The 15,164-nt window shown below is 39.9% G+C and overlaps 1 protein-coding gene across 2 annotated transcripts in view; it reads right to left on the bottom strand.

Annotated features, from left to right (window-relative positions):
- LOC111866684 (B-cell lymphoma/leukemia 11A) overlaps positions 1-14,840 on the bottom strand; it is a 196,903-nt gene extending 182,063 nt beyond the window's left edge. The window contains exon 1 of one of the 2 annotated variants that reach the window (XM_023855869.2): positions 13,944-14,840. In XM_023855869.2, coding sequence (XP_023711637.1) covers positions 13,944-13,980 — 37 coding nt within the window. In that variant the 5' untranslated portion in view covers positions 13,981-14,840. Of the gene's footprint in view, positions 1-13,398; positions 13,538-13,943 lie in introns of those variants that run through there. The other variant, XM_033752378.1, reaches the window with a different exon arrangement.
- Positions 14,841-15,164: the final 324 nt, after the last annotated feature.

Below are 15,164 nucleotides of genomic sequence, written 5' to 3' on the forward strand. Positions count from 1 at the left end.
GGGAAGGAAACGAGTCAGCTCGGCCCGTTAAACCGAGATACTCTCCATCAGTGGGCAACTTATTCTGATGGTCCCAAACGAGTATGACTCATTATCATAACAGTTTCAAAACTCACAAATTTCTTAATATTGTAGTATGTAGAACCGTTGCTTGGTAATGACTCTATAAACAATGCCCGCTTATAGGCAACTATCACAAAACAAGCAAATATACGGCAGCCGTTACTAAGTACCAGCTTTGAATACAAACGATTGAACTACAAAAATTGAGAAGCGGTGTTTTCTACGCGATCCGTGCAAAGGAGTTATAAACAGGCCAAGTTTACAGTTTAGTTAATTATCCCGTGTGGAGGCGGGGTCGAATATCTACATCGTAACCGTGCGAGTCGTAGGAGGCGACGAAAAGGGAAGTCACGAATCTGAGACAGTAAAATATGGTCACGAGTCCCAAGGAACTCGGACCCGAAAATGACTGCGCTGGCGAGGGTCAGCAGCACTGGTAAACGATAGACTTATCCTCTCGTCAGAGAGAGCGCCCCAAATTAACAAACCCGCAACTCTTCGACTAATTAAAATCTGGCCGTAAGCCTCAGATGGGTGCTTTATTCCAAGACAGACTGGCCGACTGACCGTAGGCCGCAACATAAGACTCAGACTCAGACTCAGACTCAGACTCAGACTCAGACTCAGACTCAGACTCAGACTCAGACTCAGACTCAGACTCAGACTCAGACTCAGACTCAGACTCAGACTCAGACTCAGACTCAGACTCAGACTCAGACTCAGGCTCAGGCTCAGTTTAGCCAATTTTGGGACATCCACAAACTGGCAACGACGTTAGCAGAAGACATTGTTAAAATCCATTACCAGGAAACGACTAGTGAAGACACAGAAGACTTTGTGTGTGTTGCAGTTACAGCGATCTTTAGAGTGTGTTAACCAGTGAGGCTGTTATATTTATCTGTAGCTACCATCTGTAATTGGTTAATAAATCCAATTACGAATCAAAACTCCATCTATAATCACTCATACACCTGACAATATGTATATTGTTCTCGCAGGTTAAGATGCCGTGTAGTCTGGTAGAAGGGTACCAAAGTTTCGCAGAAACGTACTGCACCCAAGGCCAATGAAGAGGTTGGCACATGTTCCTATGAAATTCTGTAAAAACCTACCAGAGTACACGGCGCCATAACGCAGAAAACCACGGTATAATTCTTCAACACCTCAAATTTCACACGTCTAATCTCTTTTGCCGTCCCACTCTCTTGACTTATTGCTTGATTTATTCTTCTTCCATGAAGATGAGAGCGGTATAATCCTCCCAAACACAGGCCTCTGTCCGAACTACACAGCATTAGAACCCACAAGACCGCACTTTCCATAGTCACCTCCATAAGCATTTCAAATCCAAATATTGTGACCTTCTAACCTTGGTTTCTTTGCTTTTTCTTGCTTTGACGCTTAAAATGCTCACTCATGGAACTGAAACCTTTTTGAGAAGACGCCAACTGGGCAGCTACTCAAGAACTTCCCAGCATTTTATGGAACCCGAATTCATTACGTGTTCATAAGGCCCCTCGACTGATCCTTAACCTGGGACAGATCGATCCAGTCCACGCCACCATATTCTCTCTCTAAAATCCGTTTTAATATTGTCCGCCCACCTACGTCTTGGTCTTCCCTGTGATCTCTTTCCTTCTGGCTTTCCCACCAATATCCTATACGCATTCCTCGTCTGCCCCATTCGTGCTACATGCCCATCCCATCCCATCCTCCTTGATTTGATCATTCTAATTACACTTGGAGAAGAGTACAAGTTATAAAGCTCCTCACTGTGCAGTTTTCTCCAACCTCCTGTCACTTCATCTCTCTTCGGTCCAAATATTCTCCTCAACACCCTGTTCTCAAACATCCTCAATCTATGTTCATCCCTTAATGTCAGAGACCAAGTTTCACACCCATGTAGAACCACAGACAAAATTATACTTTAGTATATTATAATTTTTGTTTTTGGACAGCAGACGAGAAGACAAAAAGTTCTGAACTGAATGGTAGCAAGCATTACCAGAGTTCAATCTCCTCTTAATTTCTTCCTGAATTAAGTTTTGATTTGTTACAATCGTTCCCAAATATCTGAACTGTGCCACATCTTCAAAGGATCTGTTACCTATATTTATGTCGTGATTTTGGGCTGCATTGTGATGACAAGATAGCGACATATACTTAGTTTTCTCTGTGTTTACTTCCAGACCTCTAGTCTGTGTGTGTTTTTACGATATCTACATTATCACCCAGTAGATTCACATCATCAGCATAGACCAACAGCTGATGTGTCCCGTTTAATTTCGATCCCACCTGCGTTTTTCTGTATTTGTGTGCAGGTAGAGGCCTTGAGACGAGCTGATCACCAGCCCAAGGAATCCTACAGAATGTCTAAGTTCTAGTAAACCAAAGTGAAACGGGGAGTTTCATGGATGTAGGCCAAGGCCAAAATTAGGGCTGTAGCGACAAAAAGGGGCAAAAAATTTAACTCATTCCTAGTATTCATAAGCCGATAAGAAAATTCGAACATATTTACGCAGAATTTTGTTCCGTTACATTGTGTACACAAGGTATGACGTAGCTTTGTTCGTAGAGTATATGCTCTTCAGAATGAATTAATATCGCTCTATTTCATAATTCATTATAGATATATCTTAATTTGAGGATAAAACTACATTAATCGCCCATTACGAATGCCAATATATATATATATACACCAATATCCTTATATGTAATTTCTTATGAAGACTGTCACATTTTGGGAAAATTAACGTGAAAAGAACTCAGGCTTGTTCAGCTCATGTGGTGGCTATCTTATGTGATGGACAACCGAGGAATTGGTTTTCGAACCGCGGCACAGGCAAAAAATTATTTCCCTTACTGCCTCCTATACAGTGGGTACCGAGGCAAGTGGGTCCTCCGTACATGGGTAAGAAATAAAACGGCCGGAACGTGAAGCTCATTGCCTGCCTGCAGCTACTTCAGATGTTATTAATATCAACATTTCTATTTTCACTCCTTTCAAAGTCTCCGTGTCATAGTGGTTTGACATCTTTACACTTCTCAGAGAACTTATATTTTGGCGAGAAGTCGGTAAGTGGTAGAGGGGAGAAACAAAGTTCAGTGGTGGGGGGAAACATTCTACCTTTAGGAATTTTCTTATGAGGTTCTAACCTTTTTTAAACCAGCCATAAAAGAGAGACCGGCAAGCCGGCATTCTTTAAGTTATATCGCTAATTGGGGACTACTTACCAAGAGAAATGGACATATCGAGTATTTCTGTCTTTAAAAAACAGAGGAGAAAATTTTACTAATTGACGGAAACTGCTATCTTATTCCTTTGTTCCTTCACGCCTGGGTGAATAAATCAAGCATTTGTTTTCCCTGGTGCAAGTACCAAATATCGACTCATTACTAGAAAATGAAATTCATGAGTCGATATGTACAAGAGTAGATATTCTTATAAATAATCATAATATCTCGAAAAAAGTTGTGAAAATAACATATATACTATAACCAAGATCATATCGACTCTAATTTCTTGAGAATGATACGTACATCAATTCTATGTTCTTCTAAATAATTAAATTACATCTAACAAATTATTGAGAATATATATTTTTCACCCTTGGCACTACAGCCCCAGTGGGCCTAGGCCTACCTCCATGAACTTCTCCGTTCACTTCGGTTTTTTCGAGATCTTACACATTCGGTAGGATTCCTTGGGCGGGTGACTCGTCGCAAGGCCTCTACCTGTACACAAACACAGAAAAACGCACACAAACATCCATGCCCTGAGTGGGATTCGAACCCACCATCTCGGCTTCCGAGCGAGCGAAGACCGTGACCGGCTGAGAATATATATAGATTCTGATAATTTGAGAATAAAACCGATTAATCGATACGCATAATAATACCTTTTCTTTTTTACAAATAATCACAGTATGTCTAACAAGCTGTGGAAAATAAGACTTGTATATAACCACAGGAATATCGACAATGGTAAATATGTGTACCACCTAATTTAACTCGGCATTCCGCCTACCAGAACACCCTGTGCCATAGAGACCAAGACCTTAACTTTAAAAGCCACAAAAAATCAAATCTCATTACAGACTTAGGTTGTCACTGTGGTTCTTTGCTGATGATTCTATTATAGTAAACGCTCCCTAATCCGGTTTAATTGTAGGGGAGAGGTCATCCGGACTGTGCGATAATCAGGATTAATGAAGCAAAATATGGCCCTGAAACCAATATTTGGAAAATTTAATAAAATATATTTGTTATTGCTAGTGGCGTGGGACTAAGTCCCTTGTACTGCGGCCACTTCTGGCCTATTGTACCAGCCCCAGATGATAGGTGAGGGTGATTGTGGAGCAATTGGTGGAATGAAGATTGGCAGGGGAAACCGAAGTACTCTGAGAAATCCTGCCCCAGCTCCACTTTGTCCACCACAAATCCGACTTGACCAGACCCGGGATAGAACCCGGGCCGCCGCAGTTGGAAGCCAGGGGCTAACCGCTTGAGCTATGGCGCGTAATAATACAAATAGTATCGATGAAACTAAATAAAAAGATAATTGTAAATCCTTTTTTTTTTAACCATAAAATGACAAGCGGCCTAAATCAATGGTCTCCTTCATTCAACTGAAGCCAATCTTGGATATTTTCTTGAGTGGTTTCGTCTCTCTAGCTGCCCACAACGAATTTTTAAATTCTTCTTGCACCTAAATCCCATGTCTTTTAAAGTATGTTCTCAACTGTGAAAGAGAATTTTTCATTTTTCGATCCGGATTATCCAACATCCTGATTATCTGTAAACGGACTAGGGAGGGATTACTGTATTTGGCCTTTGCACCGTGTGGATGTAGGCAGTGTTTCTGATGTTTCGGAAGTACTTATTGCTCCTCCACCACCCTCCATGCCGCTCGAACGACAGAAGAAATTAGGCAACATTGTGCTTGGTAATGAGATGGGTAGGTGACCGCTCGGGATCACCTGTTGCAGGCGGCCCTTTGATGGGCTCAGTGGTTCTAAAAATAGGAGAATAAGCGGTTTACAGCTTTTGCCTGTCCACTGCTCGTATTGTGTCTGCCAGCACACAACCCCCACCCTTCCATCTGTCTGTGTGTGTGTCACGAATTCCTATCTACGTATGAAAATTGATCCACTGTCATCGCTTAGACCCTGATGACGGTGCGCAGTAAGTACAGTAGAATCCCAATTATCCGAATTGCCAATTAACTGAATAAATGAAACCAAGGAATGCGTCAGCTTAACAAACATCATTGTTGGACTTTTCCAAATAAATTGTTTGAAAATGTTATTAATGTTTCATGTTCCAACTGTTTTAGCTTTTTGTATTTATTATTATAAGTGTTTTTTCTCACGGATAAGAATTTAATCCAATTATCCGAATTTTCCATTATCCGAACCACATTTGTCATTAATTAATTCCTATAATAGTCTTCTACTGCACCTTCTACAAGTAGGATTTTAGGTGCTGACACCGGTGGTTATGAGGAATTCTCTCTGCTGGTATACAACAGCATTTGGTCCGTTGAAAGTCAAGCGACGCTACAGAGGTGCATATCGCCTCCATCTTCAGGGTCGAGGAATGAGCCAAGAAACCAGCGCGAAGGAAGGTGGAAAAAAGAGCTTGTTTCCCCGAAACGTCGGTTGACTTTTAACGGATTACATGGTGTTGTATCCTAGAAGACAGAAATCTTCATTCGTACTACATTTCGGCGACACTGCCAGCATCCACGCAGTGGCAAGTCCCATGAGCAGCATCAGTACACATATTTTAATTTCTGGCTGTAGCACTGCGATGCTTGCTGTGACTACTACGGACACTGTTCGCCATTTTTACACATAGCAGCAGAGAAGACAGAACAATATACAAATACATGGGGTCAGCCCTTTTTGACAGAAGTGACCACGACTTTCAGTGGACACTACCTGCCTATTTCACTACTCCGGCCCTCTGGTTGGACAACAAACTACTACATGAAGTCAGCACAAAACAAGACCGCCAGAACATGAAAGGGGTGAAAACTGGGAGGGGGCAAGAGGGCCGAAGTTGTGTTAATGTCCTTTGTTGGTCTCAAAGAGACAGGTATGTTTGTATAGAGCGAATAAGCAAGGGGTCATGCATGTGTATTGTAGTAAGGAGTTATGAAGAAACCTGTGAAGGCAGAGGGGCAAGAGGATGCCTTACTGGTTAACAGACTTACCGTTTATACATCATTATATTTATGGGGTTAAACTCTTCATGTCAAGAGCTCTGACATTAAAGACGTGACTTTATAGTAAGGAAGGCGGGGAGAGGGTAAGATTATAGAGCACAGAAAGCAATGTATGACTTCATGTAAGCGGAAGTACACAAACACGTGTATATCCGTGCAGAACACAGAAAGTGAGAATTTGTGTGAGATCGGGGGTTCACAGTTGTGGTGACCATGACGAACTGTGCAGCAAGTCTGTATGATGTTTAGCAATTCAGTTCATACACAGCCTGCAGGGGCCGTTTCGGATACTGTGGGGCTCACAGGAACACACACCCCTCAACACTTTTATGATTAAAGTATTAAAGAAAATCCATATATTCAGCGTACGAGTGCTGAAAATAACCGAAGATTTAATGACGTAGGATTACCCATGATTCTCTGAGCCGGAAGGCCCAGTTTACGAACTGAAGAAATGGTTTAATAAAAAAATGAAATAAATCGCAAACATTAGGTGCAGTATGATAATAAGATCCTCTAATATTTGTTTATTTCCAGAAGGGGGAACAGAAAATTTACTTGCAAATTTACGTTTAAGGCTTCTAAAAATATTTCTACTCGTCGCCCTAGAGCATTCAGGACAGAAGAATAATTTTAAAATAACAATTTAGATATTTCGTAATCATATTTGGTACGTTTATATATATATGTGTATATTTATACATTTTTATTTATGGTTTATTTAACGACGCTACTTCACACTATATAACCTAGAATGGTAGGTTGATTGGCGAATAATCAGTTGGAAAAGTGTGGAGGGAGTGTAAAGTAATTATATTATCGCAGCATCCGCTTGGAAGAGATGAGGGAAAACAACGGGTTAAGATACGAACCCAGAACTACCCGAATAAGAACCAGCATTGCTACCCATTAGACCGCAACATCTAGTCCTCAACTTAACAAGAGCGACGTAACTGTAATTCCGCTTTTCTTTACAATAGCTAACTTATTGCTTCCTGACTCTCTCAGAGTTAACAAAATAACTAAAAATAATCTTAGTTGGAAGCGTGAAAGAAAATTGTGGCGTAAACTGAAAATGGAAGTAAGCAATACATCTTATGTATTCATATGGTTCTATTCGTCTCTCTACTGACCCTTGTGCAGTACTTACTTTAACCTTTACTTCAAAGTGGTTTCTATATATACCACGTTAAGAAAGCTCTACACTTTTTGCCCCCTTTCCCCAACAATTTACACGTTATAAATTATTCTCACAATAAACAGCGATTGTTTCCCTAAACAGCATTAACCGTTGGGTTTTGTAGCGGAGACGGAATGTGTTTCCTGTGAGGTAGGAACTGAATTTATATATACTGCATTCTACCCACACAGTGTATTTGTGTGTTCCGTATGGTTCTCACAATAAACAGCGATTATTTCCCTAAACAGCATTAACCGGTTGGTCTTTGTAGCGGAGACGTAATATGTTTCGTGTGAGATACGTACTGATATTTTAATATTATTAGATTCTTGGAAGAACTGAAATGGCGAACATTGATCCTCAGCCGTTACTCGTCGAAAAAAAAAAATGCGTTCTATACAGCAGAAATGATAACAGCGTTATACTCGCAGAAAGGCATATGTTCCTTGTCCTCTTTGAATGATATTGAGGATTTAAGACGACGGTCTTGAGATTTTACGCCGTGTATTTTGATATATAGTTTCTAACGTTTAGGAGGTGTTTATTGTCTCCATTTTTAAGGTAGAATATGAAGACAGTAAGTTCTTCAGAAAATTTTGTTACCGTCTACAGAAGTATACGTTGCCTGATCTGAAAAAAAAATATTTTTTTTGTAGTCCTCAAATTTTAGATTTGATTCTCAAATTAAATTTATTTGAAATTCGTCGTAGCTTAGGGAATTAAATGCGCAGATGAACCCAGTTTCTCATTTGCATTCAATACATGGATTCCGGACAAAAGAAACAAGCAACAAATAATAACCACTTAATTTTTTTGAACAAATATCTATTTTTTTTAATTAATTCAATACACAAAATAAGCTTTTATTATTGAATGAGGCGCGGATTATTTCTTATTTATGATTTATTTACTGCCGCTGTCAGTAGTTTAGCTAATATAGTATCTAATGGCTGAATGATTACTGATTAATGAACAAAAAAGTATGTGGAAGGAAGTGGTCGTAGCCTGACTAAGTACTCACTCACTCATGGAGCTGAGCCCTTCTTGAGAAACCGCCAATTGTGCAGCTATTCAAGAGTTTCCCAACATTCTATGGAACCCGAAAGTTCATTATCGTTTTCACAAGAGCCCTCCACTGGTCCCTATCCTGAGCCAGATCAATCCAATGCATACCATCCTATCCTATCTCTCTAAGATCCATTTTAATATTGTCCACCCACCTTCGTCTTCGACTTCCTAGTGGTCTCTTTCCTTCTGGCTTTCCACCATTCGTGCTACATGCCCTGCCAATCTCACCCTCCTTGACTTTAAGTACTATCCCAGAATTTACAAATAGTTATAGAAGAAACCACGAGAAACTACAACCAGATTAATGGCTCTTCGGGTATGTCACGAACTCGGCACCTCCGGAAGGGAGTCCCGAGACAGTGTGAGCTGCAAATGAAACATTACACGAGAAATTCGATTTCATAAAAAGCGCGTTTGCGTCGTATTTTAGAGCCATTATTCTTCTATATGGCCCGAATCTTTCCATAAATGAAGGTCAGATAATGTAATAAGATTGGGAAGTCTGTATTCCATGAAGCACGAGACGAAGTTACAAGCGATCTTTGCAGTTTATTAAGCTAACTTGCGGGCTGTATATAAAATATTATTAACGGTTTATGACATATGTAGGTACATAGAAGAGGCTATAAAAGGATGTTTTCATGTATAACATAAATGACAAAATGACTTTATTATGTATCAATAAGGTTCAAAAACGAAATTGCCTGACTGAAAGCCTTCTGTACATTCTTCTATCTCACATAACGAAAGAAACAAATTTTGATCAAAGGTTTAGAGGCTGAGAAAAAGCCATAAACAGATGGAATAATCGGCAGACATGGCTCCATTTTCGGAGTTCTCCTTCACTATAATTATTTTGTAAAGAAAGCCTATAACTGGTTTTCTTAACTCTTTATTCACATTACCAATACGCAGTTTGCATTCCCAAATTAAAGGTATTTTATAAACACATTTCCAGTAACAGATACCCTTGATATTTCAGAAATGTATACAATTATTAACGTGTAACAATGGAAGCTAGCAACTGACTTAGTCATTGTTGTGAATTGTTTAACGACAATATCAGTATCTCAGTCTGAACTGAAAAAGATTTGGAACAAAGCGTTAATGACATAATTTATCTGGAGGGATTGAAAAAAAAAACCATGAAAAATCTCAGCCAGAATATCAGGTATCCCTGTCAAGTTTCGAACCGAGCACCCCAGAGTACAAATTTTGCCCATTATCTTCTCGCTAACCTGCTCGACAACTGTCTTAATCAAATTAAACCTTACAGTAATAGAATATGTTAATATTTTACAATCTGTTACATTCAATCTACAAACCTGTCCTTCTGTAGGGCAAGCAGAGGCATAATAACACATATTTAGGCGATCCGGTATGTAGTACAGGCTGTAACAGGATTTATATTGGCCAAATTCAAACGTAAGAGTATAAATATATGTTGCCGCCGTACCGTGGGACCAGGGAGTCGAACTCCAGCACTGAAATGCGTAAACTGTAACCGATCTAATAAAGTACTGACTGATTGATTCATTCGTATACTTTATCAATAAAATATATTGTTAAATAAAATCAATTTTTACCAAACTAATTCAGTGCTGTTAAGATAAAGAAACCCAGTTAACTACATTACAATAATTCTGTCCCTTCACTTGGGACGTTTAGCAAAACACAGCATATTTTATTTACAGTTAGCGCCGTGCAGATTTGCGGAGTTTCTTACAGTCCCCTCTCCGTTTTGGACTTGCATTCTGGAGTTCCCGCTTATGTTCTCGACCGGGAAACCGGCCACCCTGACTACGGTTTTAGTAGTTTTTCTAAGTCCGCCCAGCAAAATATTGTAGTAATGCCAAGAATGGACCACGATCACTTCCATATAAATCCTTTCCAATTCATTATTCACCAGTCATCTGCCTCGTGGAGTCTCTGGCTTTCAGTATTAGATAGGGCTTATAATCTTTCTACATGAAGGCCTTGTATTCAGTTTTCTGAGGAAGTGAATTTGGTATAAGGGTTCATACGCAAAGCAACGCAAGTATATACTGCATCTACACATATTCCGAAAGCTTAAAAACATTAAATATTTAGAATTAATTTAGAATATACAGACCACAAAATAAACATTGATGATATACTTGCTATATTAAACGAAAGAGTAGTATTATGGTTATTGATTTATGGGATGTGACACGTGTAATCTGGTACATATTTACCAAAGTTTCTGAGGAATATTCTGCCTATAACTTCAGGAAAGCATGCATCAGATTTCTGTGAAACGTCAGTAAATATCATACTGCACGGCTTCATGTCCTTAAATAACTGCCGTCATAACCTTAAAATATTCGAAAAACGAAATTAGTGGTTTTAAATTACACGAGCAATACGTGTGGGGCAAAATTTTGAAGTTTTGAAGACAGTAATACAATTTATGGGCCATTAAAAGAATAGCATGGATTTATAAAAATGTAAAATTTCATATGTTGTAAATAATTTAAATTTATAAACATTTTAAAAGAATTCTCTGTGTGTTCTAGCTACTGACGTATGTCTGCAAGAGTTACTTCCTTAAAACTTAACTTAGCCCTACACTTCAGTTTCAGTGCCAAACGCGCTTATGATATTTTACGCACACAAAGTTGTAAAAACATTATTCTTCATAGTAGACCCGTACACGTAAGCTCAACTTCATTTTGGAGCTGAGAGTTGCTCAGCTAGTCAAGAATTTATTAACATTTTACGGAGCCCGAAGGTTCTTTGGCGTGTTCACAAGAACCCACCACTGGACCTTATTCTGTGCCAGATGAATCCACTCCAGACACTCACATCCTGCTTAAGTTCCACATAAAGCATGAACTACAATGAAATATGTTACAGATAACAGATTTACAACTAAACATGGCTTGAATGATAAGGTTACAATTAATAAATAATTAAGCATAAAATTTACTTCAAATGTTGTTTGCAGTTTTGAGGAAAAATATAACGTCTTTGGAAAAAAAACACTAAATTAAATTAAATCACATAAAGAGTGATGCATATTATTTTGATTAATAAAATATGTTTTTCGTTTAGAACCTCAATAGATTTCAACGCCCTGGAGTTCCCTGATTTAAGTCTGTAGTTCCTACTCAAAGCTCGTCGTGACGGCCGTCGTCATAATTTTAGAAGATTTAATCATAAACACAGCCCGATTTTCAGTTGTTACATAAAGTATAAAGGTCCGACACTCATTTCCTTCACACAACCAACTGCCTCACGCAGTAACTGGTAAAAAATTACTAAAATATCTCCCTCATTACGCTGACCTACGTCACCATGGATCGGCAATTCTATACAAACCAGTTACAGAAACATCCCGTCTCTCTCTACAATTAGTAAACTCTGTGCGCTTTGTCGGTAAAGAATATAGCACTTTTTTAAACGTGATAAAAATCAAAATGCAGACATTTTAAACTTGCTTCGGGATATTGTGGTATTTAATTTAGGTGAACAGACGTGAAACCTGTTTTTATTCGAAATTCGATATGCAAAGTATGAATAAGTCTACAAACACTTGTCATAAAACACTGTGTAAATTACACCGAATTTGTACGGTTATATTTTTAAGTATAGGCAGTAACTTTTACACATCCATTCAAAATATTCCACCATACATAAAAAAAAGCCATCCTTTGAATAGCATCGTGTAGGTCTGTATATCAACAATACGTCAAACGCACACAAGTACGAGAAAGAAATATACAACACCAATCGCAAATTTTTACCTTCAAATCCATTTCAAATTTTCTCGTATTTTTTACACATCAAGTTTCGATATCAATTAATATATGATCACATCAAATAGCCATATTCCTACAATTCACATATCCCATCTCCCGCCATACGCCACACGCGACGTTTTTGTGTCGTCACCACCACGGCGCTCACCCACGTCGGCTTGCGGCTTAAGTGCTGCCTATGTCGCAGGGTTAAACGATGCGTCTAGCGGAGAAGGTACATGACGCGGCGTCGTTCGATCGCGCGGGCACGAGGAAGTACCGGCAACCGGCCTTTCGCTTGCCGTCGGAATGCAAACTCCCCCGCCTGGCGTCCTCAGGAACGCACGCACGGCGCCGATAAAATAAATACACCCTTAGAACGGCGTTGTTCGTCGCCCGTAACTTTCTGTTCGGCCCACAAAACTCTGGTAAATATACAAACACACGCAATTTTGTTTATAAACTTTGTTACTGTTGCCTCATTAGACTCGACAAATGAGTCAGTGACAAATTTTCAAGTCTGAACCAAAAAAAAAAGAATAGCAAGTTATTACACGCGTAAACAATATTTCAGTAATAACACAATTTAAACACACATTAAAACATATAACACATGGTATATCTACACTCCCTCTTGAATAAGAACAGTACAAGACGTTCAACAACCCCATCAACATTATCACATACACAACCCCATGTAATTTCCGTGAGAAACGATCAGTTACACGAACCACTGGTTGGAGTTTAAGACGAAACCATTTTTAATTATTCATTTTCAGAACTAACATGTGTATTTCGTTATTTAAATACATCTTCAGGAAAATATCTCTTTACCGAGCTTCATACATAGTAAACAAACAAAATATTTAGAAATTCTTATTTCTATCAGCAATGGCAAACAGATTATTAATGTTTGTGTACGGAATAAAGAATTATTATGAATGAAAGTGGCAAGAGAAATGTAGACATAACGAACATGATTTTGCATGGAACTTAGCGAGGCGTACGTTCAGAGCCAATCGCTTCTTACTTTATCAAGTGCCGCCTCGGAACTAAAACTAAAGACTGGGACGAAAATACATTTCCTTCGCCCGTACTTTTTTCTCTTCTTTCACCGACGCACATAATCAACACAAGACAAGGAAAGAAGTAACACTCAGACAACGAATGGTGACAGCAACAAAACTGAGAACTTCCGGTCTGCATTGCTATTTTTTCAACCCCCGTCTCTCAGTAGCGTCGCCCTCCAAGACAGTAAGAAACTCCGTTGCGTACTCATTAATTAAAAAACTCTGATCACGTGATGGTGTCTACGTCATCACCCACCACCCACTCCCAACCCCCTGTACCCCTCTCTTTTCTTTTTCCCTCCTTTCCTTCGTCTTTTCTAATTCTTACGAAAACCCTCTTTTCCCCCCGCTATTTTTTCACGCTTTTTTTTCTCTTTTTAGCCCCCCTTTTCTACCCCCAAACCACCCCCTTGTAGTACTCAACGCGCACGCCGTAGGCACGACAAAAGGGGGAAATTAAAAATTAATCAACATTTCCCTTCACCCCCGCCCACCCCGATAGAATTAACTGTCTTTCTTTTTAAGGAAGTGTTGGGGGTTGACACTGATTAAGAACATGCCTCGTGGCCTACCTTGCGCGATCCGAACTGCTGGCATTTTAATCCGCATCTTGGATATGTTTTGGAGGTGATTAAGTTGGAGTGATCCCTTCTTCACGGCATTTGAATCATTTTCTTCTCTCTCCTTCTGACACAATTGCCACTACACGCAGGCCGCGAGAAGACTCTCCCAGTTAGATGTTCCTTTTTCATTCACAACAAACTCCATGAAAAGTCAAAATATTATCTTATAACTGCCGCAAGTTTATTCCTGTGCAAACGTTCCAGTCTGAGACGCATGTTTCCCTTATTTCCCCCCTGCAGGGGGCGTGTAACACCGCACTCACAAGCTCAACACTGAATCAACAACCAAAACGCAATTTGAGTTTCAAAATATTAATTCACTGCAAATATTAGTGTGTACAGGCGTTCTGAACAGTCTTCTTACAGTAAGTTCCTCCATGTTTCCTTGAGATTTAAAAAAAAATGTTTCCACCAAGTACACGTCACATTTCTGCAGGTTCCGATACAGACGATGTGTAAACATTTATCTCACTTCGTTATTTTATTAGGAAATATGAATCCCAATGCAGGGGTGTACAAGTCTGTATTTATCGCACGTTCGAAACACCGTCATCACATCCAGCAACATGACACGGCGAGTGTCCACCATTGTAAGTCTCTTCGTCTGTTCTTGGCACCGCGTGTGCCTGTTTTGCAATTAAGGGCGCCATGATACGTAACACAGCTGGAGCGCGATCACCAATTATCGAGTTTCGCATACGAATGACCGTCCACAAGTTGAGATGTGTTTGTTTGTGTATGTGTTTGTGGGGGTCTGATGGAATTGGCTTGATTCTACGTTCCCTCCTCCTGCGTGGCTCTCTCGGCCCCAACTGAACGGCCCCTCTACCGATCACCGTCGGTCTGTGTCCGTTCTGTCGGAGGCTTACGAGAAGTTGTCTTCTATCTCTCTCTGTACAGTCGTTCTGTCTCTTTCTAGAGTTGTAGCCCCTGGCCCGCCGCTACCAACCTTACTCTGTCTCTCTCTTTATTCGGGACACCCAAGGCAGGAAAACACACGAGACAGAAAGAGACGGAAATATTGGTCCATGCACTGTGTGCTGATTCTGAAACATTACTGGATATACTTCGGGTGCCTTCGGGTATTCTCGGGGGCCAGACCGCAAGTAGCCAGCGCGCTGGCCCCATGTATGTGTTACAAATATCCCCTCCATTTTCATCCCTCTCTTG

This window comes from Cryptotermes secundus, unplaced genomic scaffold (assembly GCF_002891405.2).
Source record: "Cryptotermes secundus unplaced genomic scaffold, Csec_1.0 scaffold66, whole genome shotgun sequence".
NCBI classification, from domain to species: Eukaryota; Metazoa; Arthropoda; class Insecta; order Blattodea; family Kalotermitidae; genus Cryptotermes; species Cryptotermes secundus.